General features: G+C 34.4%; 2 protein-coding genes across 5 annotated transcripts in view; one reads left to right on the forward strand and one right to left on the reverse strand.

Moving 5' to 3' along the window:
* Positions 1 to 27,469, forward strand: part of LOC106092674 (microtubule-associated protein futsch) — a 379,860-nt gene that overhangs the window by 3,932 nt on the left and 348,459 nt on the right. The gene's annotated exons all lie outside the window — the stretch shown is intronic.
* On the reverse strand, positions 1,242 to 26,010 carry LOC106092772 (protein ROP). Of its 4 annotated transcripts, none has more exons than XM_013259715.2 (11): positions 25,777 to 26,010; positions 20,650 to 20,829; positions 20,427 to 20,582; positions 20,187 to 20,293; positions 9,836 to 10,355; positions 9,575 to 9,696; positions 9,388 to 9,501; positions 9,150 to 9,317; positions 8,897 to 9,081; positions 6,848 to 7,102; positions 1,242 to 6,771 (listed from the first exon to the last, which is right to left on the reverse strand). In XM_013259715.2, exons 1-10 carry the CDS (start codon positions 25,802 to 25,804, stop codon positions 6,880 to 6,882), a joined length of 1,803 nt encoding a protein of 600 aa, XP_013115169.1. In that variant the 5' UTR covers positions 25,805 to 26,010; the 3' UTR covers positions 1,242 to 6,771; positions 6,848 to 6,879. The 4 variants fall into 4 exon arrangements, with proteins under 4 accessions (XP_013115169.1, XP_013115161.1, XP_013115176.1 ...); XM_013259707.2 differs by having other exon boundaries at positions 6,842 to 7,102; XM_013259722.2 differs by lacking the exon at positions 20,187 to 20,293 and adding an exon at positions 19,067 to 19,170 and having other exon boundaries at positions 1,242 to 7,102.

Consider the following 27,469-nt stretch of genomic DNA (forward strand, 5'->3'; position numbering starts at 1 on the left):
TAATTTCTTTTAAATTACAAGTTTAATGTATCTGATATACACAAAGGTACATACATTCTTAAAAACGCTGGAATAATTGTCAAAACGACAATTTTTTGAATGAAATCGTAGAAATGGGTTTAGAATTTGGTTTAAATGTACCCTGAAAAAAAAAATTTTATGAAAACAGTCTTTAGTTGTTAGAAGAGTGTTATTGAAATTTCTGATTTTGTAAAATCTTTGATTTATTTGAGGAAAGTCTTAAAACACATGTTACTAAAAGCTTGAATTGATTTTCTATACGAATATAGTGGAGAACGTAGACAAATGGTTTGGTATTATGTTAAAAGGTTTTTTGTTTTTAAGTAAGAAATGTTTTTTGTTTGGAATAATGAAAAATGTTATCGCTTCCGCTTTGAAGTAGTCCACGGCAAATGTTTTGCTCGCAGGATGTTAATAAGCAAAACAATAGATCACTCCAGGCATTGGCAAAAACAAAAAGTAAAGGAAGGTGTAATATTCTTTGAGTAACATATGTCCATCCATTGCCAGGTTAAACGCTTATCATTTGCCCATAACTTGCTGTCCATTTTAGTTTTATTTTTCTTAAACAATTTGCTTTGTAAAGTGGTTTTCATGGTTTTTAAGTCCTTCAATTATAGTGTTGTTGCAAGTGTTTCTTGGTTATTCGTTCAACTTGTTTTTGGTTCCTGTTGAATAAATTGTGTGAATCTGTCCGGTTTCAAACCCGTTCATTTGTTGTTTATTATTGTTGCTTATGTATGTGTGTTTAGTTAGGGTTAATACTTCATTTCGTTTCAAGATATTGACGGCTCTAGGTATGTCCTATTAGATATTATGTTTCTGTTCAATAATAATAATAGCTTGTATAACGTAAAGGAAAAGCTCAAAGATTAAATAAAAGAAGTTTATATATAGCAAATTTGTTAGTTCATTTTCTTATATAGTCTATCAAAATTCTTTTTGTTTAATTCGTTTAAAAAATCTTTTACTAATTGTTTGAAAATTACTATAGCCTTTTGCGAGAAAGGGTTGATAAGTTTGGTAGGGGAGGTTTTGTTTGCAGCCTGTTTGGGTGTTCGGTTCGGTTTTGGTTTGTTGGCTTCCTATGAACCTCTGCACCATTTTCACCACCCTTCTCAATGTTTTGATATTGCTACTATTGTTGTTGTTCTTTTGATCTTTAATTCATCTTAAGACCTACCTCTTGCTTGCTATACTTATCGACTACTACATGAATATTAGTTGTTGATTATATATTTCTTATTATGTTGTATTTTTTGTTTTTGTTGAAATATGTTGTTGGTTATACAACAACATTTATTCTGTTCTTACACACTAAGGGGGATAATATTGATACTCTTATATATGTTTATGTTTTTGTAAGCAATAATTGTTCGGATTATTACAATAGACATTAATAATAATATATTCTCTCTTTCATTTCAAAAAATTCTTTTAATTGTTATTTCAAAAAAATTGCAAATTTCATATACTAATAAATATAGTTATTTTTTTTTTTTAATAATAAACGATTTTTCTTGTTAGTTAGTCATATAATATGTAATAATAAAAGTGTATTATTTGTTGTGTTAGTAAGTAAATATTAGGAAATAAAAAACAATATTTTAGAGTAAAAATAATGAAGTAAATGCCCGAGACTTTAATTGAACCTTGCGCAGTAGGTCCTCCCAAGGGCTGCTGCAAGAGATGTTCTTCATTGATATTGATTAGCTTCCAGAATAACTCCTACACCGCATTTTGGTGGCGGAGGGCAGTCGGTCGGCATTTGATGCGGCAGACCACCCCAAGTCTGGCGGGGAAATTCTTCATATTGTTGGTTAATACAGATCTCAATACGAATTGTGTTTATGTCTTGTTCCTACAAACTAGAGCCGTCATTATTACTCATTAATAATGCGGTTTGCTGTTGTTTGATCATAGTTATTTAATATACTCAAAAGCTATTTCCATTTATTTCATCTTGCTATTTTTGGTTGTTGTTCTTTTTTCTTCTCCTGGTTCTATATGTGTTTTTGTGTTTTTACGAGTTATATTAAGACCTTTCAAATACCAGCCTTATAGGCCATAAATTATTTTGTAACAATTCTTTAACTTGCCAGTATGGTAATTTTTAATGGTTCTACAACTAAGCTTGTTTTTTTCTTCTTTGTTTATAAGTGGTTTTTTTGGGAGTATTTTAATTAATTTCAATTTAAATGTTTATTATTTTTATAAGTGATACGTGTGAAATACAAGAACATAAATCTTATCACTACGCATGCGCCCTTTTCTCGGAGACTAGACATGCCAAAATCACCTTTGATGTGCATGAAAAATCTTGACAACATCCTAGCTTGGGGATATTTCTAGAGCACAGAAAACTGAGTCCAACATTTGTTTTATAACTTGAATAGAAATTATAACTAACACGAAAACCCTTGAGCCAGAAATACATATCGTCGTTGTAATGTAATTTTGCTCCAAACGCCAATTTATTGATTTTGAGATAAACGCACTTGCAGTATGCAATGAAATGGGCCATATTTACACCTCAATATTATTTTAGATATATAGAGTGCTTTAAAGTCACAAAAACTGATGCCAACTCAAAGAACTCGAAAATGGCGTATGGAACAGGATAACATTACTCCGATGATATATCTGTATTTAGTTTTTTTTGTGCATTTAATTATTAATTTAAATACTTTTTATTGGTAATTCTTATTCAAACTAGAAATTTGGATTTGGTTGTTAACTTACATGTGTAGCGTCAAATGATTTGCGAGTTTTACAGCGGCATCATAGCCATAGCCTTAAAGGCGAATGCCAGATGAGAAAAATCTAAAACTAGGCGATGTTTACACAAAATCAGCTGTAAAAGCATACGTTTCCTAAGATATTTGCCTAGTGGTTAAAACTTTTCCTTAATACTTTCAATAGTATATGTCGTAACTAATTGTTTAGCGGATAGTGAACCAAATATTTAGGCATGCTAATTACAGATCATTTCCTATGCTTCTCAAACTTTGATTCAAATTTCAACAAACCTCTGAGATTGGTTTCATAAATATTAATATGCCTTGCTTTGGTTGACAAATGGGTTCATAACGTGATGTGCTTAAACAGAAATTGATTAGGTCAAAAGTCTTACATTTTGCCTGTTGACACTATTGGCTGCTGTTTTTATATCGAATTAGTGCCGTTTAGTACATTTTACTGAGGCTTCTTCATGTGGAAAGTTTTGGGTTAGCTTCATCCTGTTTAAACCATTGTCCTTGTATACGGCTAGTAACATTTGCCGTACTTTAAAGGGTGTTGGCAATATATATATCCCTTATCACCCTAAGAACATTAAAGGCGATAAGATTGGCTTCATAAATATTAATTTGCCTTGCTTTGGTTGGCAAATGGGTTTATAACATGATGTTCTTAAACAGAAATTGATTAGTATCATAACCAAATTGATGATTTATAAGGAAGTGAAAAGTCTTACATTTTGCGTGTTGGCACTACTGGCTGCTATTTTTATGTCCGATTAGTGCCGTTGAGTACATTTTACTCAGGTTTCTTCATGTGGAAAGTTTTAGGTTGGTTTCATCATTTTCCTTGGATAGTAAAGTGCTAGCAAGATTTGTCGTACTTTAAAGGTTGTTGGCAAGATATATATCCCTTATCACCCTAAGAACATTAAGGGCGCTCATTTAATTTTCCATAATGAACGATGGAGTGGCCTCATATTGCCTCCTTTGCCTTTCTACAAAAAACTCCAATTCGAAACTCTGCTTCTAAAAATGTCCCCATAGTTTAGATTACCAGAACGATGCATGTTATTTATGGTTAATTATGCTGTTGCAGCGCTTAAAACTAATCTGCTCCATTTATATTATTTTCAATAAACCTTTCGTAATTTCAATTGTTTAATTATATGGTTTATTATAAGGATGTGGTTGTAATATTTGTTTGGGAATAAATTGCGATTTCGTTAAAACCTAAAACCAGAATGAGGGCCCTAGATAACATAGAAGTGTTGCGAAACATGTTCAATTCATTGTCTTAAGGTCCTCTTATAACGGTTTAGCAGTCTCTAACAACTCTACCTAGCGAAAGATGGAAGAACGATTGTCGTGGATCGTCTTCGAGGAGAGAGTTGTTCTCTAAGTGGTATGTGGGTTTTATCGGATTTGATAAGGATGGGCTGGGATACGAATACATCTTTAGATTCTTTGTTTAAATATATATTTTTATATAATATGTGTGATTGAACATTAAATAATTTTGTTTTCAATATATATGCGTTACCATATAATAAACGATTAGCCGTGCCTTCATTCATACGTTTATGTTGTGAAACAGGATAATCGTTTAAAATTTGAAAATTTTTTTGTTATATACTTAGATTTTTGTTGTTGTATGCATAATAATAAGAATAATTGTTTGTGGAATAGCATGCAAATATTTTTGAAATACATTTATCATTATATTGTGTTATTAAATGTTTTTTTTTTTTTTGCGGAATACCATGATAGCATATCCAGTTGTTGATAGATATGTTGCTTTAATTGTGCTCAAGGTTCCACGACCAATTATTTACTGCTGAAATAAATATTGCATATGTGTGTATATAAGATGCAATGGATTTTCCTGAAGGTGGCAGCAGACTGCACCAAGAATGTTATCGGAACTGCTCTACTGCCCCTTAATTTTTGTTTTTTTTCTTTTGCTTCATAAATACGGGAAATGTTATCGAATAAAAATAAAATACTTATTGTTTGTCTTTTTTAAATAATATGTTTTGTGTTATAAGTTTAAAGACATTTATTTTGATTAATAATTTTTATATATTTTTAAATGTTTGTTATTATATTGTTTAATTTTTTTCTCAATCTGGGTCCTCTTTTGCTTAATTAGCCGCTAAGAGGACTTGTTTCAAATACATATTTGTTGTGGCTTCAAAATTTTGCTGTTATTTTCTTGCTTCTTCTTTTACTTAAATCTAAGAAATGTTTCATGTTTCTTCATCCCTTTCGATATTCGACGTTATATGGGCAAATTGCTAAAATTTTTATATATTATTTTTGTTTACATAGCAGTTAGGGCTTTGACTTTAGCATATCACCTGGAGAATAGGATGAACATGAATTTTTTTAGTTTCTGTTTTTATTACAATGGTTCATTGGAAAGTGCTTATTACCATTTGTCTTTGACTAAATAAAATAATTTAAGAACTCGCTGGTTTTGGAAAATCATATATTACTCCTATACATTTAGGATGTTGGTAAAAAGATTTAAAGGAGATGCATAAAATGTATGCATGGTGTAAGAAGACTATAATGTATTATAAAAAATCTAAGCAAGATATAAAAATGAATCACAATTTGATAACAACTGGTAACTGTGTTTGCGGGAACCAGCATACATACAAAAGGTGCATGCTATAATATTTTCAAAGTCAGTAGAAAACATTTTTGGACAGTTTTTAGAAAAAACGTTTTCCGAAATGACACAAAAGCTTGAAAACTTTTTAAAATCTACAGGAAATTGGTATAAATCTGCACTCACTTTCAACTTATACCTCAGAAGAAAAGAATTTTTGTGTTGTTCATATGAGGATTTTTGCAGAAAATCAATAATCATTCATGAATTTAGCTATCGTTGTTGTTGTTGTTTACACTATCATGGAGATTCATCAATAATAAAAGGGCCCTTCGGCAGTTGAACAATGCACTGCAAATGACCATTTTGGGAAAAAACGTTTGAGGAATTCAAAAAAGCTTTGAAATCTCCAAATATGATATCTAATTTCAATTATGTTACTGTTCTCTTATCACATTTGTCACAGGTTTTAAATTAACATGTGTTTTTTAATTATTTGTTAAGGGAAAAACTTTGAAAAACCTAATTTTTCTACTTTTTTCATAATTTTCTAGATTCTTCAATCGCTTTTAGAAAATTCTATGATGATGTGTTGTGTGTGTTGTAACATTTTTAGTTTTGGTTTTTATTTTCAATAAATTTTAAAGAGAAGAGAGAGTTTATATACGAATTCGTATAGTTAGAAGTGTTAATTATGTTTAATTTATTTATTTTTTGTCTTTCTTGAATATAGTTTTGTTGTTTTTTCATATATTTATATATATAGAGTTGTGTAAACTATACTAAAATACACATTTTATTTAAATACAAAAACACATTTAATTCGTTATAATCAGATAAAGCTTAATAACGCCATAAAACCTCAAACATTATTCTATACTGGGCTCGAATGGAATATGAGCCCCTAGACCAGCAGGCATAGTACAGCTATGGGCTGCCAGCCATCAGCTCTTATTTTTCTGCATGTATCTTCTAGATCTTTAACATTGCATAACTATTTTTCTTCAAAATTGGTATCATTATTCTTTTTTTAAGTTTTATTTTTCGTTATGAAAATGTACTTTCTCTTTTATTTCAAAAGGATGCAAGTAATGTTCAAAATGTAATTTTATAATTTTTGTTGATTATGTTTAAAAATTAGAACGAGAAAAAAAGAGTGGTCTATGGAATCCTACTAAACGCCATACATTTTTGAAGTGTTGTCTTTCAATATCCATCTTATTATTAGCTATTGCGCTGGTTTTTTGTTCACTACACTTGTTTTTTTCGCTAAATCTTAAATTTCAACATCTTTTTAAATTGCATATATAATTATATAAAGATTTGTTAGTGTAAACACATGTTTCGTTTCCTTTAGTTGTGGTTGTTATAGTTGTTGTTGTTGTTTTTTTAAACCTATCATAAATATTGTAATAATTTACTATTGTAATAAGTGTTAAGCATCAAATACTCAAATACTACATACACATACAATGTTTTAGTTATACAGGAGGATAGACGCGTTTAGTCCTCTTTGGTGAGGGAGCCCAAATCGCTTAAGAAATTTTCAGGTGTTAGTATATGGGATGAGCCAATAACAACTTCCCAATTTTTGACGGCGTTGGTCACTTCATAAGCACTGCGCATTTCGGACATGCATACACCACCGACAATGAAGACAATGAGACGTGGAACATTCTTAACCTGTGTCTGGGTTTTATCTTTGTGCCAATGGCCATACCGGGCACTTTATGTGTAGAAAACGAGAACGAAAAAAGAATAAAAAAAGAAAAATAGATTAACACAAAATTTGGTTATTGTTGTCCAGTTATCGAATACAAGAAGGTGCGGATATTAAACCGCCCTATGCTACTATGAACCACCTAAGCCAGTAATCGGCTTGTTTTGAGCCCCAAAAACTAAAAAGTAACCTTGAAAAAGAAATTCTAAGTTAGGAATTCCGTGCTACTTACAATATTCTTAATTGTTTACCATACTACGCCCCTAGCTTGGTTCAGAGGTTTTAAAAACAAATTAAAACCCCTATCTGAAATTTCGAACTATACATGATGACTTTGCAGGCAATGTCAAGGAATAGGAAGAACTTCACAGCAACATTAAAAGCAACTTACTGTAATATAGCTGTCATTATATAAAAAATGAGTTTGGCTGCAGATTCATTTATAGGGAAGCTTTCGCACATCGTCCACTTCGGTGGATGAGAGACCAGCTGCGATCGACTTATATAGCCATTTTCTTAATTTTTTGTTGGGAAACGAATGATTCCAAAAATTTAATACAAGATCAGTTGTAAGCAAAACTCACTCCTCAAGTGTAAAAAAGACAAGCTGACATTTGTCAAGCCGTTGCAATTTTACCGTGCGAAAGACATACGTACAAAAAAATTCCTTGTCATATACCAACACCACGGCAGATTATGTTAGTGGAAATGGCTGCATTGGTTTGCCAATTAAAATATGATACAAATAGTAGTTTTGACAAGTTTGCTGAATCAAGGGTTAAGTTACAGGCGAGTAAAAACTACTAATTCAAATTTGGTATTGAATGAAAACGAAATAGAGTAATAAATAATGAGTAAAAATTCGGATAAGGAAGTTGAGGTGTACAAAATGAAGCCCCACAATTTTCGCAGATAACAAAAAATATAACTATATCCAATGTAAATACAAATGCAAATTCTGCCCATGAACATTCCATTAAGGAACAGGGGAAAATTTCTCACATATCAATGAGTGCAGTACGATTCAAGTTTAAGCTCAATGATAAGGGGCCTCCTTTTTATAGCCAAATCCAAACGGCTGGAGCGCAACACCTCTTTGAAGAGAAGTTTTTACATGGCATAGTACCTCACAAATGTTGCCAGCATAAGGAGGGGAAAACCACCGATAACATTTTTTTCTGATGGTATTGCCAGGATTCGAACCCAGGCGATCAGCGAAATAGGCGGACATGCTAACCTCTGCGCTACAGACGATCAAAATTTGAGCAAAATTTCTCTGAATACGTTATTCCGTGTATACCGCCTAGTCAGAGTTAGGGCAAAACCAGGTAAAACAATAGGCAGCAGGTGATGATGTGTTGCCGTCTAAGCTATTTGAAATGGTAAGCCACACGCTGGTAGGACATAAACATCAGCTTGTTTGTAAAATCTGGTTAAAATGCATACCCGTTGATTGGAATCTTTCGACTTTGATAAGCTTAACCTGATAAGCTTAGCCGAAAACGATTTTCAATTGAAATAAAAAGGAATCCCAGTTAACTTTAAAGCTTATAAGCTTTGGCTAATGCTTTTTTTTTTTGCAAATAACTACTGAAATGAATGTCAATGAGGGCTAGATAGAAAATAATATGACGATGTAGTTCATCCCATTTACCAAACTTTTGCAAAGAAGGAAGCTCATGAATTCTCCCAAAAGGAAGCTAAAACATCAAAACGTTAAACATTTTAGTAACTTTTAAATACAAATTAAATATACTTTAGACACTTAAACCCAAATGAATAAATAAGTGATAGCTATACCTTGTGGGGGCATGATAGTTGGGATTCTGGGCCCTGCCAGTCAGGAAAGCAAAATGACGTTGATCCAATTTATCTTCAATGCAATCCTCCATGATATCTTTTACAACGGGTGTCCAACGAGACATTTGATAAGTGTGTTCGGTAATGCGTTCCTTGCGCGGAACCGAATAAGTTTTTTTGCGTGACTAAAAAAATGTGAACATAAACAACTAGTCTGCACTATTTTCTAAGTATGGAAAGACATTTAACTTACATCAGCAATAACATTAATACCCAAATGGCTTAAATTGCGAACCATATCTTGATCTTTAGGCGAAAGTTGAGCATGCGTAAAGAGTTTTGTGAGATTTTCCTCAGTAATGCCATTCTTGATCATGACATACAAAGCAATGATGCGCACCTTATCGAAATTGGAAACATTCTATACGAAGAAAACGAAAATCAATTGTATACGATCGATAGGAATCAAGTCAGTGTCCATGGCAACTTACGGCATCCAAAAGAATCGGTACAATATTTCGCATATGATCTTTAATCTTTTCACCTTCAGCATCGGTGCCCATGGCTAAATCTTGTTCGACGCGGCACAGCTTATCGACATAGTTCTGAAATGGAAAAAAATCAACGCGTCAATCGAGAAGATAATGGATTAAATCGAATGATTTCACTGTTGCAAACCTGGTAGGATTTCATGCAATCTTCGGCCAAATGCAAGTGGGTGGAATACTTGGATAATTCCTTCTGATATTGAGGCATTTTCTTAATCATTTGTGAGAGATCGCGCATGGATGCCTTATCAGCTACAATTTTCACATAGATAAAAAGAGGGAATATGTTAAAATTACAATTTCATCGTATAACTAAATCACTTGGCTCCGGGCTTTTTTACTTTAGGAGAAAGCGAAGGAGAAGAGGGTGATGTTTTGTTTTAGAACTTACTAGAAGACATTCGCTTGGAATCGGTGAATTTTTTCAAATTCTGAGTAACCTGCGTGGACACGACAGCAATATGTTGATGGCGCAATTCAACCCACAAGTCATCGTTCTCGTCCAACAACACCTCCTTTTCCGGCTGATTGGGTCCGGGCGTGAAGCGATAGACATCATTGGTGATGGGCAACAAATCATAGGCCATGGCTTGTAGTGTTAATTCGTGCAACAAGGGCGATACGCAATCAAAACCACGATCCAAAATTAACAATTGTGAACGTGCTTTCTCCGAACCCTCGCCCATCGTTGGCTCATCAGCCTTGTACGCATCCAGTTTTTGCTGAACGACTGCAGCTAAGTCGATGTTGCGATCCCAATCAGTGCGATATCGCACCATCGGATACTCGCCGAGCGTAGCACACAACGTGGCTATCTGCTCGGCAATGCGCTCGAGGTGTTTGGCGCGTATCGAGGCGAATGCCGGTGAGTACAAACACTGAAAACTGTCTGGCGAATCGAGCGAGTAGACCTAAGAGAAGCACATTTTTGGTTTTCATATTGTTTTAAGTTCATTTTTTTGCAATTGTTTCAATCAATCAAAAACAAAATGCCATCATATAGCACACAAGTGGTGGTAAGGAGTGATTAAAGTGCGGTTATTGGAGTGGGCCAAGATTGTTTTTGGATTTTTGATTATTTTTAGGGTTATTTTTGATAATTTTGATTGCGGTGCAGTTTGTTGTTGTTGAAGTTGTAGTAGAGTAGTAGTAGTACGAGAGGTTAGTAGATATAATAGATATTTCAGAGTAGAGGAAAGTAGAGAAAACGTGCGTAAAGGTGGTGGTATTGATGGTGTTGGGTGTTGTATAGAAAAAGAATTAATTTGGCACAGAAATATAACGAAAAAGAATTTATATTAATTTTTTAAGATACACACACACACTCACAAAAAAAATCATTTTCAGATTAGTCATATATACAATATTATTTTCTTGTTTTAATATTGCAAAAACAAAAATAGATAGTTTGGTTATTAGGTTTATTATTTCATAAATATGGTCATATAGCATATCGTTCCAAGCCTCCCCAATGTAGTATTTAACAGTCACAAAAAAGCAGAGGACAACTATAAGAGATTGCGATAGCATAATTAAATATAGGGATGCTAAAGTAAATGGGCTTAATAAAAATTCAGATCTTCAAGAAAATTGAATTGCCCAGACACACAACTAAACTAACGATGTACGTGATATACTGGGTTTTATTATGCAATTCTATTGTAATATCAAACTTTTGCCAGTTTTGAAAACATTTGATTTTCTTTTATACATTTTTAATTGTAAAATAAGTGTACAAAAATTAATTAAAAGATTTTTGATTTTTAGACCTCGAGCTTGTAAAAATCGTTTAATTAAAATTTGAGCTAAAAATAAAAATAAAATATTTCTAATTGGAAAACTAAAATTTTTTCGGACTCTCAACTGTTTCAAGTGAGGAAATAATTTTAGATTATGAACAGCAAGACATGCCAAAATTTCAAGTAAATGTAAAGTATGGGCTAATCTGTTGTCTATGAAAGGTTGCAAGCACACTAACGTGATACGTATTTTATTTTATATATGTATATATGCAGATGTCCCAGAAATGTCACTGTTGTCCTTTCGCCACGAGTACGGCTTATCGCTAGACTTTTGCAAAAATAGTATTTTCTTCTTTAGGCTTAAGCTTAAAAAGGCAAAAGACCTTTTGCAGATCTTGCCGATTGAGACTCATCGTCGAGAGTACGTAAGATTGCCTCGATTATGTCCAACTATCTTGCCTTGGTTAAGAAATGTAGAAAATGTAATATTTTGGTATTCTTATGAAAGCCGAATCATAGAGTTTGAAGGAGTTTTAATTTGGCCGAACCTTAAACTGGTGTCCGTCAATTTATATCCAGACCTATAAACTCTGCAACCAGACGGTATGCGTTCCATCTGGTCGAAGTCTCAGATAAACAGGTGTATTAAGTAGATTCAGCTCTGTTCTTGGTGCTGTTATGTGTGAATGTAAAAGGAGAACAATAATACCTTAAAATCGTATCAAATACCAACATTGACTGGAATAAAATTTGGGGTTTTGCTTTGAGATGGAGCATTCATTTATTTTACCCGAAAATGGCGTTTAATGTTGCTAATACTTGATTTCCTTTCTGTATACTCATTTTCATCACTTTTTTTTGCAATATTTTCAATTTTTTTAGATTAATACTAAATTGCGGTGTTGTTTTCAATAACTCAATAAACACTGAATATAAAAGAAACGGATTCCGCACCACCACAAACTGGTTGCGTTGGTTGTGTTGATAAAAAATTCAAGTACGAAGGTGGCCTTTTTTATTTCGGGATTAGAGAACACAAAAGCAAATATTGCAAATTGCAAAATTTGCCCATGAACCTTCCACTAAGGAACAGGGGCAAACTTCTCACATATCAATGAGTGCAGTCCGATTCAAGTTTAAGCTCAATGATAAGGGGGCTCCTTTTTATAGCCGAGTCCGAACGCCTTGCCGCAGTGCGACGCCTCTTTGGAGAGAAGTTGTACGAGGCATAGTACCTCACAAATGTTGCCAGCATTAGGAGGGGAAAACCACCGCTGAAAAGTTTTTCTGATAGTCTCGCCAGGATTCGAACCCAGGCGTTCAACGTCATAGGCGTACATGCTAACCTCTGCGCTACGGTGGCCACCAAATGTTAATCATCGAAAATGGCTTTATTGTTTTTCAAAATATTCCCCATTAAGATCTATATACTTTTGCATGCGTTTGAAGCAATTGTCGAAGCACTTTTGCCACTCTGATTGGTGTATATCCAAAAATTGCATTCTGAACGTATCAAACGCTTCTTCGGGTGTCGAAAAACATTGACCTCTCATTTTATTTTTACGTATGGGAATAAAAAGAAGTCATTTGGTGCCAAGTCGATGTTTTGAGTGCTCAAAAATGCAGTTGTTTGAGCCGATGTGTGAGAGCTCGCATTGTCGTGGTGAAGAGTGATCTGTCTTCGGCGGTTGGCTTTCCTGATTTCTTGGAAGACAACTGGCAAACAAATGATTGTGGACCACTTAGAATTGACTGTTCTGGGTTGTTTTAGTGGAACGATTACAAAATGTCCAGTTTTTTTCGAAAAAACAGGCGATCATTTGCTTAGAAGTGCTTCGTGCACGAGCAACTTTTGTTGGATTTGGCTCATCTTGAAACACCCATACATTCGATTGCTGTTTACTTTCGGGCATCACCTGTCACAATGTCAAAGACGAGTTTCGAAGCACCGCGATCGTATTTTTACAAATTGGGTGGTATGTTAGTTTAGGTTAGGAAAGAGTGGCAGTCTTTTGCAGACTCACTTAGACCATTTTAAGTCCATTATGATACCACAATAGCGACAGACCAAGGCCTCTAGTGGGAATCGAACCCACGACCCCCGCACCGGCACTCCGAGCACGCTACCAACTCGGCTACCGGGGCGCCCTGTGTAGGATCCAACGCGAACAAATTGGTTTGATGGTCAAATAATCATGCGATATTGAATATATGCTGGTCCAACTAATGCCTAAGGTTGTCTCAATCTCACAATAGGTCACATGACGATCTTGCAATATCAGTTGGCACACAGCATCAATGGTTTTTGGAAAAACAATTGATTTTGTTCGATTTTCAAGAAATTCGTCTTGAAGTGAACTACGACCCCTGTTGAATTTACTATACCATCGATAAACACTGGTCCTTGATGGAGCTTCATCACCAAAAATTTAATTAATTTTATCGATTCACTCTTGTTGAGTTAATTCAAGACGAAAGTTGTAAAATGTAATCGCACATTTTTTGGGCGAGATAAATCTCACAAATAGTTCTCGTATGTCAAAACGTTCTGAGTGCATATAATCTCAAAAATGTCAAGCTTTACGTTAGAGCTGTCAGTTGGCAGATTGCAACACAATGGTTGTCCAATCCCGAAATATAAAAGGCAACCCTCGTATTTATGCGGTGTTCGGCAAAATGCGTACAACGCGTCAGATATTTGGTTTGGTCAATAATGACAAATGGGCACACATATGACACTTTGGAAATTGTAGCAACTGCTATGCCAGATTGTAAAAAATGGTAAAATCTACCGCTTCTGATACACTGTTTATTTCTTGGTCTTGACTCATTCGCGGCAGTAAAGATCTTTGATAAAGCTGACTGGGGGTTGGGAACACACATTATTGCATCTTTTTGTATAGTTTCTTTAGTTTAGCTTTTTGGACGTAGCTAATATTTTATTAACGAAAAGGTTTCGATTTGTTAAAAACAGCCCAGCAGGAATGTACTCGTACCACATAAAGGCAGGTGGTGTACTTCTGTAGGGCTGCGAATTCCATATAGAATTTTATGCGCCTCCGATTAAATACATACCAATGAATATCAATTTTCTACCAAGCTTGTGGATAAACAATGATCGGAACAATACGCACATCTAAAAAATCTTCCGCTCTATGGGAGTTTACACTCTCCATTTAAGCCTAAAGTAAACCCACCAACTTGCAGAGCCTTCACCAATAGTCAAGAAGGAGACCCAAGTTATCGGGGAATATTACCTTCTGTGGCGAATGTTCTGATGATTTATATGTCTTTATCATTGTGGAATGAGAGAAACATCTCTCACCTCAATGAAAACTTCCAGATTCAAGTTTTAGAATCAAGTCAACGTGATGATAAGAAACATTTATTATATGAATAACTACAGCGAGATATAAGTTTTAGGCCGAGAAACATCTGTCATAAGATTCTAACAAAACAATAATATGTGATTTACAAAATTGAAATACTCACAAATGAAGTCACCTTAGCGAGGGGAAATGTTTTCTGTTTTTTTTTTTTATTGTATATATCTCCCTTGGTTTGTATGTGGGTTTGGATGCTAAACTATACCCCACGTTTGCACCTTTGAATTTCATATTAAATGTATATATGCAGATGATGTTATATTAATTTATCCGTCCGTCTTTGCCTTTTGATTAGGTCCCTGATATAAATTTAATTTTTCATTGCTCTTAAAAATAGTGTTTAGGTAAGTCTAATAAGGTTCCTTCAAAGGTGTCTTTTTAGCTATTTTGGATAAATTCGGGATTCAATTTTAAATTATAGTGGGTTGGTGGTTATTCAAATAACATACGACGGAGTTGGCTGTAATATAAACGCAACAGCCATATTAATGATTGGTGCTTCCATCATTAAGCGGAAAAAATCCAATAATTAAGTAAAACAAGTAAAAGCGTGCTCCATTTGGCCGTGCCGAATTTTATATACCCTCCACCATGGATCGTATTTGTCTCGTTTTTTATAAGCAAACAAAGAACAAGTAAATGCGTGCTAAGTTTGGCCTGGCCGAATCTTGGGAACCCACCACCATGGATTCTGCTAAAAATTTATCCAAAATAAATTAAGTTGTAGGGCATAATTTTATTCTACATACCAAACTTCTGCCAAATCAGCAAAAAATAAAGTTTCTAGGAACCGAATAAGGATGATCGAGAGACCGGTTTACATGGGGCTTTAATAAGGTCATAGACTGATTTGGCCGTATTTGGCACGTTTGTTGGAAGTCGTAACAAAACATCGCACGCAAAATGTCAGTCAAATTGGAATAAAATTGTTGCTTGTAAAGGCTCAAGAAGTCAACTCGGGAGATCGTTTTATATGGGAGCTATTTCATTTTATTTATTTTTTAACAGTATTTGACACGCACAAAACGGAAAAATTTCAGCCAAATCGAACAAAAATTGCGGCTTCCAGGGGCTCATGAAGTTAAATCGAAAGATCAGTTTATACGGGAGCTATATCAGGTTCTTGACCGATTTGAACCGTACTTGTCGCAGTTGTTGGAAGTCATAACAGAACACCACATGCAAATCGGATAAACCAACTAGACCAACTTTTTGTACAATGATTTCTCTCACGACTTCCAACTGACTTTATTAACCTTCGTTTTATTTGGTTGCTTCTATATAAATCGATCTACAGATTTTTCCTTCTCCTTTTCGTTTGAAATATGAGTGATGGATATTAACGATAGTATCTATATTTATTATTAAAACTATCGAAAAAATCGAATTTTACGATTATCCATAGTTTGCCAACTCTACTCCAGGGGTTCAATAAGTCAAATCGGGAGGTCGGTTTATATGGAAGCTGAACCGATCGATATGGCCCATTTGCAATTCACAACGACCAACATCGATATTAAGTATCTGTGCAAAATTTCAAGCGACTAGCTTTACGCATTTGACCTCTATCGTGATTTCCACAGACGGGCGGACATGGCTAGATCGACTGAGAACGTCGAGACGATATATACACTTTATAGGGTCTTAGACGAATATCTCGAGATGTTACAAACGGAATGACAAGATTAGTATTTGTGGGTATAAAAATTGCTATGCTATTGGATCTATCGGGTGTGCTTTGAAACTCACTTTAGCTAGTGAAACGAAACATTTTACTTTGAGTTGTTCAATAACCCTTGCTTTAATTTACGATGAAAAATATATGTAAACACAAATAAGCAATTAATTACCAATTGTTAGTATGGTTATTATTTGTTACAACTATATTTTTTACAATATCATCACTTTTATGTCAAATTAAATCAAATGTGATGTCGATTTTGGTTTAGTATTAAGGGGAGGGTTTTAAACAGCTGGGAATTATTTCCTTTTATATATCTGCAAGTCATATGGCTTTGCAGAAAAATCATGTTTTCATTCTTCGAACGGGAATTGCTTTTCCCCGTTATCAAGGAACAAATAATTTTAGCAGAGGGAAAGTGAAAAATTTTCGAAAGGTGATAGTGAGGTGAAACACAGAACACACCCTTACATCAGGTTATGGGTCGATTCGGACCGTACTTGGTTTGGATGTTGGAGACCATAGTCATTGTACAGAATTTCAACCAAACTAGTTAAGATAATTGCGGTTCACGAAGTAAAATCGCTAGTTTGGACGGATTCAGCCTTTATTTGGCAGGAAGGTCGTTGCACAAAATTTCAGCTAAATCGGATAGGATAGGAGGCCCAGAAGTATAAACGGGAGATCAGTTTATATGGAAGCAATATCTGGTTATGAATCGATTTAGACTATACTTGGCACAGTTGTTGGAAGGCAAAACAAAACTCTTCACGCAAAATTTCATTAAAATCGGATAAAAATTGCAACCTCTAGCGTCTCAAGATGTCTAGAATCGAGTTAGGTTATATGGGAGCTATATCAAAACATAGTCCGATATAGCCCATTTCCAATCCCAACGGACCTACACTATTAGAAAGTATTCATGAACATTTTCAAGCACCTAGCTTTATTCCTTCGAATGTTTGCGTGTCTTCGACAGACGGACGTACATAACGAAATCGACCTAGAATGTCAAGGCGATCGAGAATATATATACTTTGTTGGGTCTCAGATCAATATGTGTCGATGTGTTACAAACGGAATGACAAAATTAGTATATGGTAATATTTATCACCTTTTTTTCTTATACAATTTTAAGTGGCAACGTGGACCACCCTTTATTAAGTATTTGCTAATCTTCCTATTGTTCTTGATATATCTGTGAAATTGAATGAATCTGCGTGTCTGGAATCGGTATAAATTTAAATATATTTCATTGTCGATATTATATTTTAATAATGAAAAATAACTTTCTAAATCTATAACTAAAACTGTCAATGTGCATTTAAATGAAATTAAAAAACAAACTATGTATTTTAAATATATATGTACACAAAAATAATTGTAGCAAATATATTATGTATGTATAATGCATTGGTTGTACACATTATTAGTTATATAAAAGGCTATGTAAAGTGTAAATAATGTTAATTGGCAAGCATACCCTTATAGAATGTGTGTGTTTAAATTGTTTAGTGGTTTGAGTAAATTGTTAGTGATTCTATGTATGAAAACATTGTTGTTATTTGTCATTTTGCCCGCGAGTTATATGTCAAATTACATAAACAATTACAAATCAATGTATAATGCATAATATGATCAATTTGAAAAGTGAAGCAAAAGCATCTGGGAACCCTTGTAAAGTGTTGTTAGAGCTAATTTTAACGAGATTATACATTCATTTGTAATTCGATGTGGATAAATTAGGATTAGGGAAAAATTTGAGATATTCTATATGCGGGGTGATATATGATGTTTAGGTAAGTTTGGGTGGGTTTGTATTATATGTAAACGGTTGGGTCTATGTAATTTGGCATATATTTGTCTATTCGTGTAAATATAAAAAATTCATTTTATTTTTTATATTAAGATTTGGAAGTTATATAGGCAGATGACGATTTGTTTATCTGTATATAACCATACACATTAAATTGAACACTACAAAACAAGTAAAACAAAACTTTAGGAGATTGGTGGATGGCATTGTGACATTGAGCGAGCAGAGCAGTCACTTCGTAATAATTGTCAATATGGTCAATCTTTGCATTTTTTATTGAAACACATTTGATTTTGGTTCAGGAACAATTCCAGGGATTGTCCAAAAGCAGTTGGCTGGACAGCTTCTTAGTATTTTGAAACACAAATATGCATGGTGGAAACATTTGAGAGCGTTGTTGGCTCCACAATTTTGTTGCAGAAAAGAAGTTGAATGTGGAGGCATTTATTTGAAATGTTTGTCTTTTTTAATCAGTAGTTGTTAGGGATGTATTACGAAGGGATCATCATAGGGATTTCTATTGAAAACCCGAAACAAATCCTTTTAATGATTAGTTTTTTCTCTTTTTCTTTTGGAGAACATACACACACACATACATATGTTAAACGTAAAGTGTATAATGTAATTAATTACAACATTTAGTAAGAAGAGAATAAAAACAGACAACATCGATAGAAATGAGGACAAAAAACAAACAAACAAGTGTTAGTTTTGTTTTGTTTTCAGGTCCTTCGGGTTAACTGCATATATTTTTTGAGTTGTAATAGTACGATAGAGTAGTAGTTGTAGTAGTAGTAGTAGTACGATACGATAGTAGACACAAACATTTACAAAAAAGTTACATTACTAATAGTGGAAAAGAGTTTGGAGTGTTTCTTTTTTGGGGTAAAAATAGTTGTACGAGTAGTAGTAATTATAGTAAGTAGATTTATTCTGTAGTTGGTAGTTTGTGGTATTTTGAAATGTCTTTTGCGTTTTGTTTTGTAAATTTTCGCACCTGGCATTCATATGGTAGAAATGCGATATTTATCTCCTTTAGAGTTTTGATCTTTCTTGCAGCGCACGATTTACACAAATCGTTAAATAATTCCTCCGGGCAGACTATAAATACATTATTGTACATAATATAATAAAATATCTCAAAAACAAACAAAACGAGATGTTTCAATAAAGTGCAAAAAGTTCAGTTATGTAACTAAAAAAGAAAGCCTTGATTTTTATAGCAGGCTTAAATAATGCTACAAAACTTTTATTTATAACAAATATATATATTCCTTATTTGGTTGATTTTCTTAAACAAATCAAAACTATATAAAAAAAAATTTTAATCAATTCTCTACTAGTCTTAGAATTTCCTATTCTTGGTTTGAAGTAAAACAAGTAAGAAATCATTGCAAAATATCTTACCCAGTTTACTGGAAATGTTAAGCATTTTTTAAGTAATTTGTAATAATAAAATAAACAAAACAATGTCAACGCAAATACTAATGGTCAAAACTGTAAATGTTTCAAAAGAGTTCAACAAGTAGGATGTATTAAAGGCATTCTTGTTAAAAAAAGGTCTATATTTTGAGGGTTTTTGGAGGATTTGAAATGATTTTAGTTTTTGTCATTTGCCAAATACCAGCTGACCAGACCAGCTGGCATACCATTTTGAGCTGTCATTTTGCCATTACACAATTATATTGCAAATAAAGGCAGAAATTGAGTTTTTTCTGAGTTGGATCAGTTCCAAAGAATTACGAAACAAAGTAGTGACATCTCACATAAAAAAAAATCACATAGTCACATCAAACACAAGACAAGAACGACAAATGCACATGTATCCTTATCCACTTGAAGCAGAGTTTAGTTTGCCAATGAATAGCAGCAGTAATGGGTGTTAGAAATATTTATACATTAGTTTAGTGTTAGGTCGATTGTAAGCGAATCTCTTTCTCCTTTGAATTTGTACACTTAAATGGCCACTCATTACATATAAAAACACAGACGTATGATTACAAACAAATGTTGGTTGGTTATTCTTTGAAGGGAAAGAACAAAAATACATATAAAAAATATCACAGGATAAATTTTTTGGCAAATGAGGCGTCCAGTTGACGTTGGTTTTTATATACCTGACTTTCAAGGGCAAGAAATGCAATATTGATCTCTCTGAAACATGTAATGTGATTGACTAAGTGCTTTTCGGCTTTTATCATTTCGAATATACTGTCGGGCACGGCTAAATAAAATGAAGTAAAAAATAAATAAAATCAAAAGGAAACGAAAATAAAAATTAAAATAAAAACCTAAATTTAAAATAAATAAAAACTGTTTTACGGAGTTCTTTCTGAAAAGCCATCAGACGAACTTACCCTCGGTGAAGAATACATGGGCATAGCGATACATGGGACGAGCTGGATTCTCAAAGTCACGAATCAACCCAGCCACCGAATCTTGTGATGGTGTTATCAAATAAATAGCATCCATAGAGGGCAAAGGTTCACGTTTCTTATTGATGTCCTCCACCACTATAGAAAAATATGACAAGAATACGTTAAGTTCTTTTAAGTAGTTGCTTTTCTATTCGCAGCTTACATGTAATGCCCTCAGCACTTATTTCATGCATTTTTGTGCATGCTGATACCATTCGCATGCCCAACTTATCGACAACCAGCACACGCCAATCCATATTTGCTTTAGAAGCAGCTGCAGCGGCAGCTGTGCCTCCTTTTTTGGGAGGTGGCGGTTTGTATTTTACCACCTCGTTCATAATTTCTGCAAAAAACAAAAACGAAACACCATAAGACAAGTGCCAGAAAACACAATGGAAACTTCCGAAACATTTAATGGTGGACATATCAGTAAAAACATATATGTATGTATGTATTTATAATCTATTATATACAAAGAAAAGTCAAACTGTTTGTTTGTTCCGAGTAAAACTTTGATGTTGAATAACCGTGAGGGTGTAGGGCGCTACCCCGAAACCCCTCAAAGGGACAAGTTTACCGATTGGGACAATATGGTATCAAATGAAAGGTATTTAAGAGTAAATTACGAACTTGAAATAACAATTTGACCCGGGTGCAATATGGCTATCAAATGAAAGTTAATTAAAAGTAGAATGCGAAACTTATGTGATTAAATTTCAAAGCGCAAGATCTCAGAGATGGGTTACACGATGCTTCTGATTTTTTTTTTTTTTGCTTTTAGTCACCTAAAACAAATATTTGGTATATATTGCTCGGGTGGAGTGCCACGGGGGCCACCCAAAACCCGCCAAATGGATATAAAGACCAATCACGGTAATATAGGACTCAAATGAAACGGGACTTACTATGATAATATGGTATTTGAGAGTATAGCACGATTATATTTACTTTAAGGCCAAGTCTCTGGGTGGCCACCTCACTCCCAAAATACACCCGACACCGGACAAAGAAATGTATTATGGAATAAAGCAAAAATTTACCCATGAACATTTCATTACAGGGGCAAACTTTTTACATATCAATGAGTCTTTCCGTTTCTAGTTTAAGCTCAATTATAAAGGACATCCTTTTTTATAGCCAAGTTCCAACGGCGTGCAGCAGTGTGACTCTTCTATGGGGAAAAGTTTTTACGTGACTTTTATGCATGGCATAGTAACTCACAAATGTCGCCAACATTAGAAGGGGATAACCACCACTGAAAAATTTGTCCAATATTCTTGCCAGGATTGGGCCCTACTAGTTCAGCGTCATAGGCGGACTTGCTAAGCTTTGCGATTCGGTGGCACGAATTCGATATCCACATTGGGCGCGAAATGTTTCCAATATAAAACTCCTGCAAACGGTATTTTTAAACCGATATATAGATATATATAATTGAATAGGCAACACTTTATTGCATCATCCTGTAAATGTAAATTTATCCACATACATTTCATTAAGGAACAAGGGCTTAACTCATCGCATGGATATCAATGAGTGCTGTCCGATTCAAGCTTTAATCTCCGTATGATAGCCGAGTCTGAAGGCGTAGAAATCTATATCGGTTGTTGTTACTACATTTGTATGTGGAGGCGGCGATTCTTCAAGCTACACAGGTCAGTAAGCTCGTTTCAGTCCATAGGACCGAACGCCGCATGTCATTGGCTGTTTAAAGGTGCCAATAAATAACTCGCCTTGTCATATCGAGTATCATAGGCACTCAGTATTTAAGCAGGAACCCGTACCGCCCGACCTCTCATTGAGACTCTTCATCTGATAACGTTGATTGCCGAAAATGCAGTTGCAGCTAATCCATATATGGAGCATTCCACTGTCCGCAAACTGTGGACCCGCCCAGTAGCTCTCAGTTGAGCTTCTCGTAATGATGATGAACACCACACAAATTGGAACTGAGAGCTCAATTTTAATGGTGCTCGTAGTCATGCCGTGCCGGGCCGGGATGCACCGGTTAATCACATTTGGGGTGGACCGTATCAATATTTGTCTTTCTGAAGCAACGCAACATCCGCAACAATTCAACTCTAATCAGCGCAAACAGCATGTACAAAAATACAAATGTTTTGCGGTGGTGCAGACATATATGTATCGCTTTGAAGCAAACGAATTACGCCCGAGATCAAATTGCCACCGTTAAGAATAAAGCTCTGTTGCTCTTGTGTATGAGGAGGCGTGATGATTTTTTACCAAAAACAACGTAAACATCGCAATTTTTTCTTTTACCATAAAAAAGTTTGAAAAAAAAAAAAACAAAATTATGAAATATGGCTCAACATTACATAAGCAATACCGCAATTATGATTTGAGTCGATGTGTTGCGTTGATGCGGCGTTTCCATTCACGTCGTAAATCATATCACCGCCATATGGACAAAGACGATGTCAAAAGGGGTTGTACACGAAGCATGAAAATAAATGTACAAGTATTCGAATGATCGCCACTCACATAAGTATGTTGAGCTTAATACCGCATCAATTGCGGTGGCGATACATACTAACATCGGATTTTTATTATTTTACCGCATGTCAGAAAAATAACACCACTTGCAGTTCTCTGGGCGAGACCTCTTTAATAAAAAATTTTTATTCATAGCATTGGAAGTGATTATTAAAAGCATCAGAAGGGGATAACCACCACTGAAAATTATTTCTGATGTTCTCCTGGCAGAACCCTGGCATTCAGAGTCATAGGCGGACATGGTAGCCTCTATGACACGGTGGTATCAACCTGTATAAGATGGTGTTAAAAAAGCAATGAAACCAACGCTCGTAACAAGAAATTTGCACAATTTGGGGGTATGTTATCGGTTGACTACCAATAACCATGGTATGCTTGTCATAGTTTCCATATAAAACAATTATCCCAATTGTAATCATTAGCACCTGATGTGCGAAATAATTTATATATGGGCTCCTATTTTGTCTTTTACTTCCAATGCCTGGAATAGTCCTTTTCAGTATATTGTGGAAAATAGCTCCCATATTAATCAATATTTGGATTGAACACTTACCGAGCGTAGTTCTTATCCGAAGAAAAAAAAACATTTTACATTAAAACTTCTGTTATGGCCGATCCATGGTGAAGAATTGTATATTCGTATTTTTCTGTATCTGGTCCTTGTCCCATTTTCTGGATTACGGACAAATTGTGTGTTGTAGATTACATATGTAGATGTATTGGGAAATAAAATTATTCCATTTACAGAGGAAAAAATGTCACTTAAGTGACAGCTCATGTAAGTTTCTTTCTGAACTCTGTGAACTTTTTGAAAGTGCTAAGGCTTTAATTTACGAAATTAATTTTCCAATAAAGAATGAGTGGTAAGAATGAATGAATGAATGAAAGAAGAATGAGTGGTAACTATTTGTTTTTCTCTCTTCCAAGATTTTAACTTACAAAAAGAAGACAATTCATAAGTAATTACAATGTTTTGGTAAGTGTCCCTATTATTTTTTCCGAGCGAATTTAATAAAAAAAAATCACCATAACGAGTATCCGTGAATTATATGAGATTTAATATCAAATTTTAAGTTCATCGTTCAAATGCCAACATGTCTACGAATATTCAGGTTCTGTTTCGAAACTGATTTCGAATATGAAAAACATGTCTAAAAATTGGACCCGGGAAGGACCTAAGGTGTCTTGAGAATTTTTAACCCAGGTAACATAGGCAACATGGGTATCAAATGAAATGTAGGAAGGAGTTGATTACCTTAGATAACCAAAAAATAATTAAGATCTTAAAAAAAGAAGATAAAAAAAGAAAAAAATTAAGATCTTAAAAAACTTAAAAAAATAAATTAAGGTCTCAAAGAAAGTGCGCCGAGGCCTTTGCCCCAAAAACAGACTTTTTGATTCGCATTCCCGGGTTCAACCCAAATCTATATGCCAAATTTCAGCAAAATCGGAGGTGCGTCCTGTAAAGTGCACTTTTGCCTTGCATGATATAACATTTAATACTCGTACTCATTTAACACTTGATCCTATAAAGGCAACGAATCATATAAAATTAGTCTAAAAATCATGTTAGAAGGGTTACCTGGGGTCAAAGTTAGGGGATGCGCCCAATGAACAAGCGTTGGACGCACATGACTAATAATAATTATTCTAACACCTTTTCTAGAGTACTTCCAAAGTACTTCCACAAAGTTGTTACAACGCTACTTTAATTTTCTGTACTTCTTGATAATACAGACTAAATTTACATTCTAAATCTCAACAACTCCGCATTGATGATTCAAGTCACCTTTATTTTTAGTTGTGCATTCTATACTTAAGAACATGTAAATTGTTTTCTCTGCGTTATGATTGTGAGAAAACGCAAACAAGTCATTCATGAGAAAAGCAAAACCAATTGGAAATCGGTAAATTCAGTTTGCTTATGACTCACACCGTTGTTTAACAAAACAAACAGCTCTCATCTCACAACAACCTGAGAATGGTGAAATCAAAATAAAATAAGAAGAAATATCGAATAATGAAATGGAAAGTGTACCAAGCCCATGTAACAAACAGATAACACCTTAACTATGTCTGATGTCGTACAAGATGGTTGTTACACTTAAAAAATCGCATCAAGAAGGTAGGGGATTTTGTAAACAATAACAAACTTTGGCAGTGAGCGAACCTTGGCGTGACATCACTTGAAACTTTTGTTGCTCTCTCTGACAATGCGGAGTTTTGTAGATTTGGGGGGCACGTATCCTATATTGGAGTGCTAGAAAAATCCTAGGACAAAAAATCCCTCAATATATGTATTTAGTTCTGACTCACATCACTGGCTGCAATGACATTTAACGCATTTGCGCATTAGTCTACTGCACGGGACCTTATTTTCGGTATCCAGTGCAGAAATACACATACCAATGGATGGGGCTTGGGGTAGGAAAATATTGGAACAGGCACTATGACGCTTCCAAAAGGTCGATTTGGGGGGGCGTTCTCGGCATACTAATACACATCTTACACGACGGAAAACGAGAAAAATCGATAGACCGATAGTAGTGGGAAAAAAACTGGAAAATCCATCAATATGTGTGTAATGCAATTTTTTTTCATTCGAAAATCAGCAATATTTTCTTTTTATTTGCTTTTTGTAGCAATATATTTAGTATATTTTAACACTTTTCAAGGTGGAGCCTATTGCTTAGTCAGTTTCCACAACGAGCAATTAGCATAGATAAGTTTTATTTGTTCCGTTTTGCGTTGTGTTAGACTTTTTCCGTTTACTTACTTTGTCCAACCAACATTTTCAAAGCCATTTTGCAGTTTGTTTAAGTTTTTCACTTTTTCTTTCAGTTATTTTTGAGTTACGGATTTTTACTGGCCTGGCCACGATCTAGATCTGTTAAAAACTGTTCCGTCACACAAAAAATTATGAACCCCCGTTCGTTAATTTTTTTCGCAGATCTGAACTATTCACTGTATTTTCTCCAAAAATCCCCACATAACTGGAGCTGTATTGTCGAACATGCTATTTAATAATGGGTTGGAGACTAAGCCCAATCAAAGAGTCTGCGTCAATTTTTCACACTCATTTTATATGGGAAAAGAAAAACCGCTGACGCCAGCTTCAGAACTTATGTCAAACAAATCGACGCTGACTCTTAACTCTTTGATTGGGCTTAGGCTCTTAATGAGCTTTATTAAGAGCACAATTAGTGGCCTATAATAAACGTGTCGTACAGTCACTTTTTGTCGATTTTGACTCTAATCAATAAAAAATATGTTAAGGTTGATAGCGCGTTCGATTTTCGCGTGGAAATACAAAAAAAAAAACAAACAAATAATTTGGCGAAATTTGTTCGTTCCGCCATAACTTGTGTTTTCGTCTACCGAAAATTTGACTTTTTACGACTCTAAAAACCCACCCCTTTGGAATTAACAAATAATAAAACAAAAACCTTCGTATATAAAAAGAACCGAATAGTGTTTTCTTTAGTACAAATAATTTGATTTTGTAGTATTTTCACTGACATAAACTAAATATGCACATATGCACAACGTTTTCAAAATCCTTTGCCAACTTCATACAAGATGCTGACAAAGGATTGCTGTGTTTTAGTTTGGTCCTATCCAGTGCAAGTCAGATGTTCTGGATAAAACATTAGTGAAAAGTTGTGCTGATAAGTTATCGATACCATGCGTTAACAGATAATAACAAACGATTTATCTCGTTATGCAATATAGAGCACTAAAAAAGACTTAGCAGATGCAATTACAATCTTTATTATTACGAATAAATTTATTACAATAGCTTGTTGGGAAAGAAATATTTACATTTTTATTTAATTTCTAAGTACATTTATTTATATCAATACTCAAAGCCAAGTACCACGCCCTTAACTCGACGCACTCCGAGGTGAGGTCACGTAATTCCTAACTTTGATTTTCTTTTTCGAGGTTACTTTTTTAGTACTAAGATCGCACAACAAGTAAAGTGTATCCGTCAAGCCGATTACTGGCTTAGGTGTATGTCCATAGTGGCATGGGGCGGATTAATATCCGCACCTTCTTTTCATCCTAATCTAACCTAACCTTTGTTATAGCCAAGAGTGAACAATCCGCTACACATCTAAAATTTTTGTAAAGAAATTATACCTGGCGGTTTTGCGATTACTTTTTGAAAAACTATAAAAATTTCAATGATAATATAATACCCGTAGCGCAGAGGTTAGCATGTCCGCCTATGAAGCTGAACGTTTAAGTTCGAATCCTGGTGAGAACATCAGAAATTTTTTCAGCGGTGGTTATCCTTCGTAATTCTGGCGACATTTGTGAGGCACTATGCCATGTAAAAACTTCTCCCCAAAGAGGTGTCACACTGCGGTAGGCCACCAAGTGTATACGAAATATTAGTTGACGATTTTAGATTCGTTTTCGAAAACAGCCGATTATAATGCTGTCTATTAGCGTTGAAAGTGCTA

Source organism: Stomoxys calcitrans, chromosome 4 (assembly GCF_963082655.1).
Source record: "Stomoxys calcitrans chromosome 4, idStoCalc2.1, whole genome shotgun sequence".
In the NCBI taxonomy this organism is placed as follows: Eukaryota; Metazoa; Arthropoda; class Insecta; order Diptera; family Muscidae; genus Stomoxys; species Stomoxys calcitrans.

Excerpts from the sequence above, each read along its gene's own strand:
- LOC106092772 (XM_013259715.2), bottom strand. The coding sequence starts at position 25,804 with ATGGCTTTGAAAATGTTGGTTGGACAAA. Across the intron at positions 20,830-25,776 it reads GAAAATGTTGGTTGGACAAA|AAATTATGAACGAGGTGGTA; the intron begins GTAAGTAAACGG and ends TGTTTTTTGCAG. Across the intron at positions 20,294-20,426 it reads CCATGTATTCTTCACCGAGG|CCGTGCCCGACAGTATATTC; the intron begins GTAAGTTCGTCT and ends CATTTTATTTAG.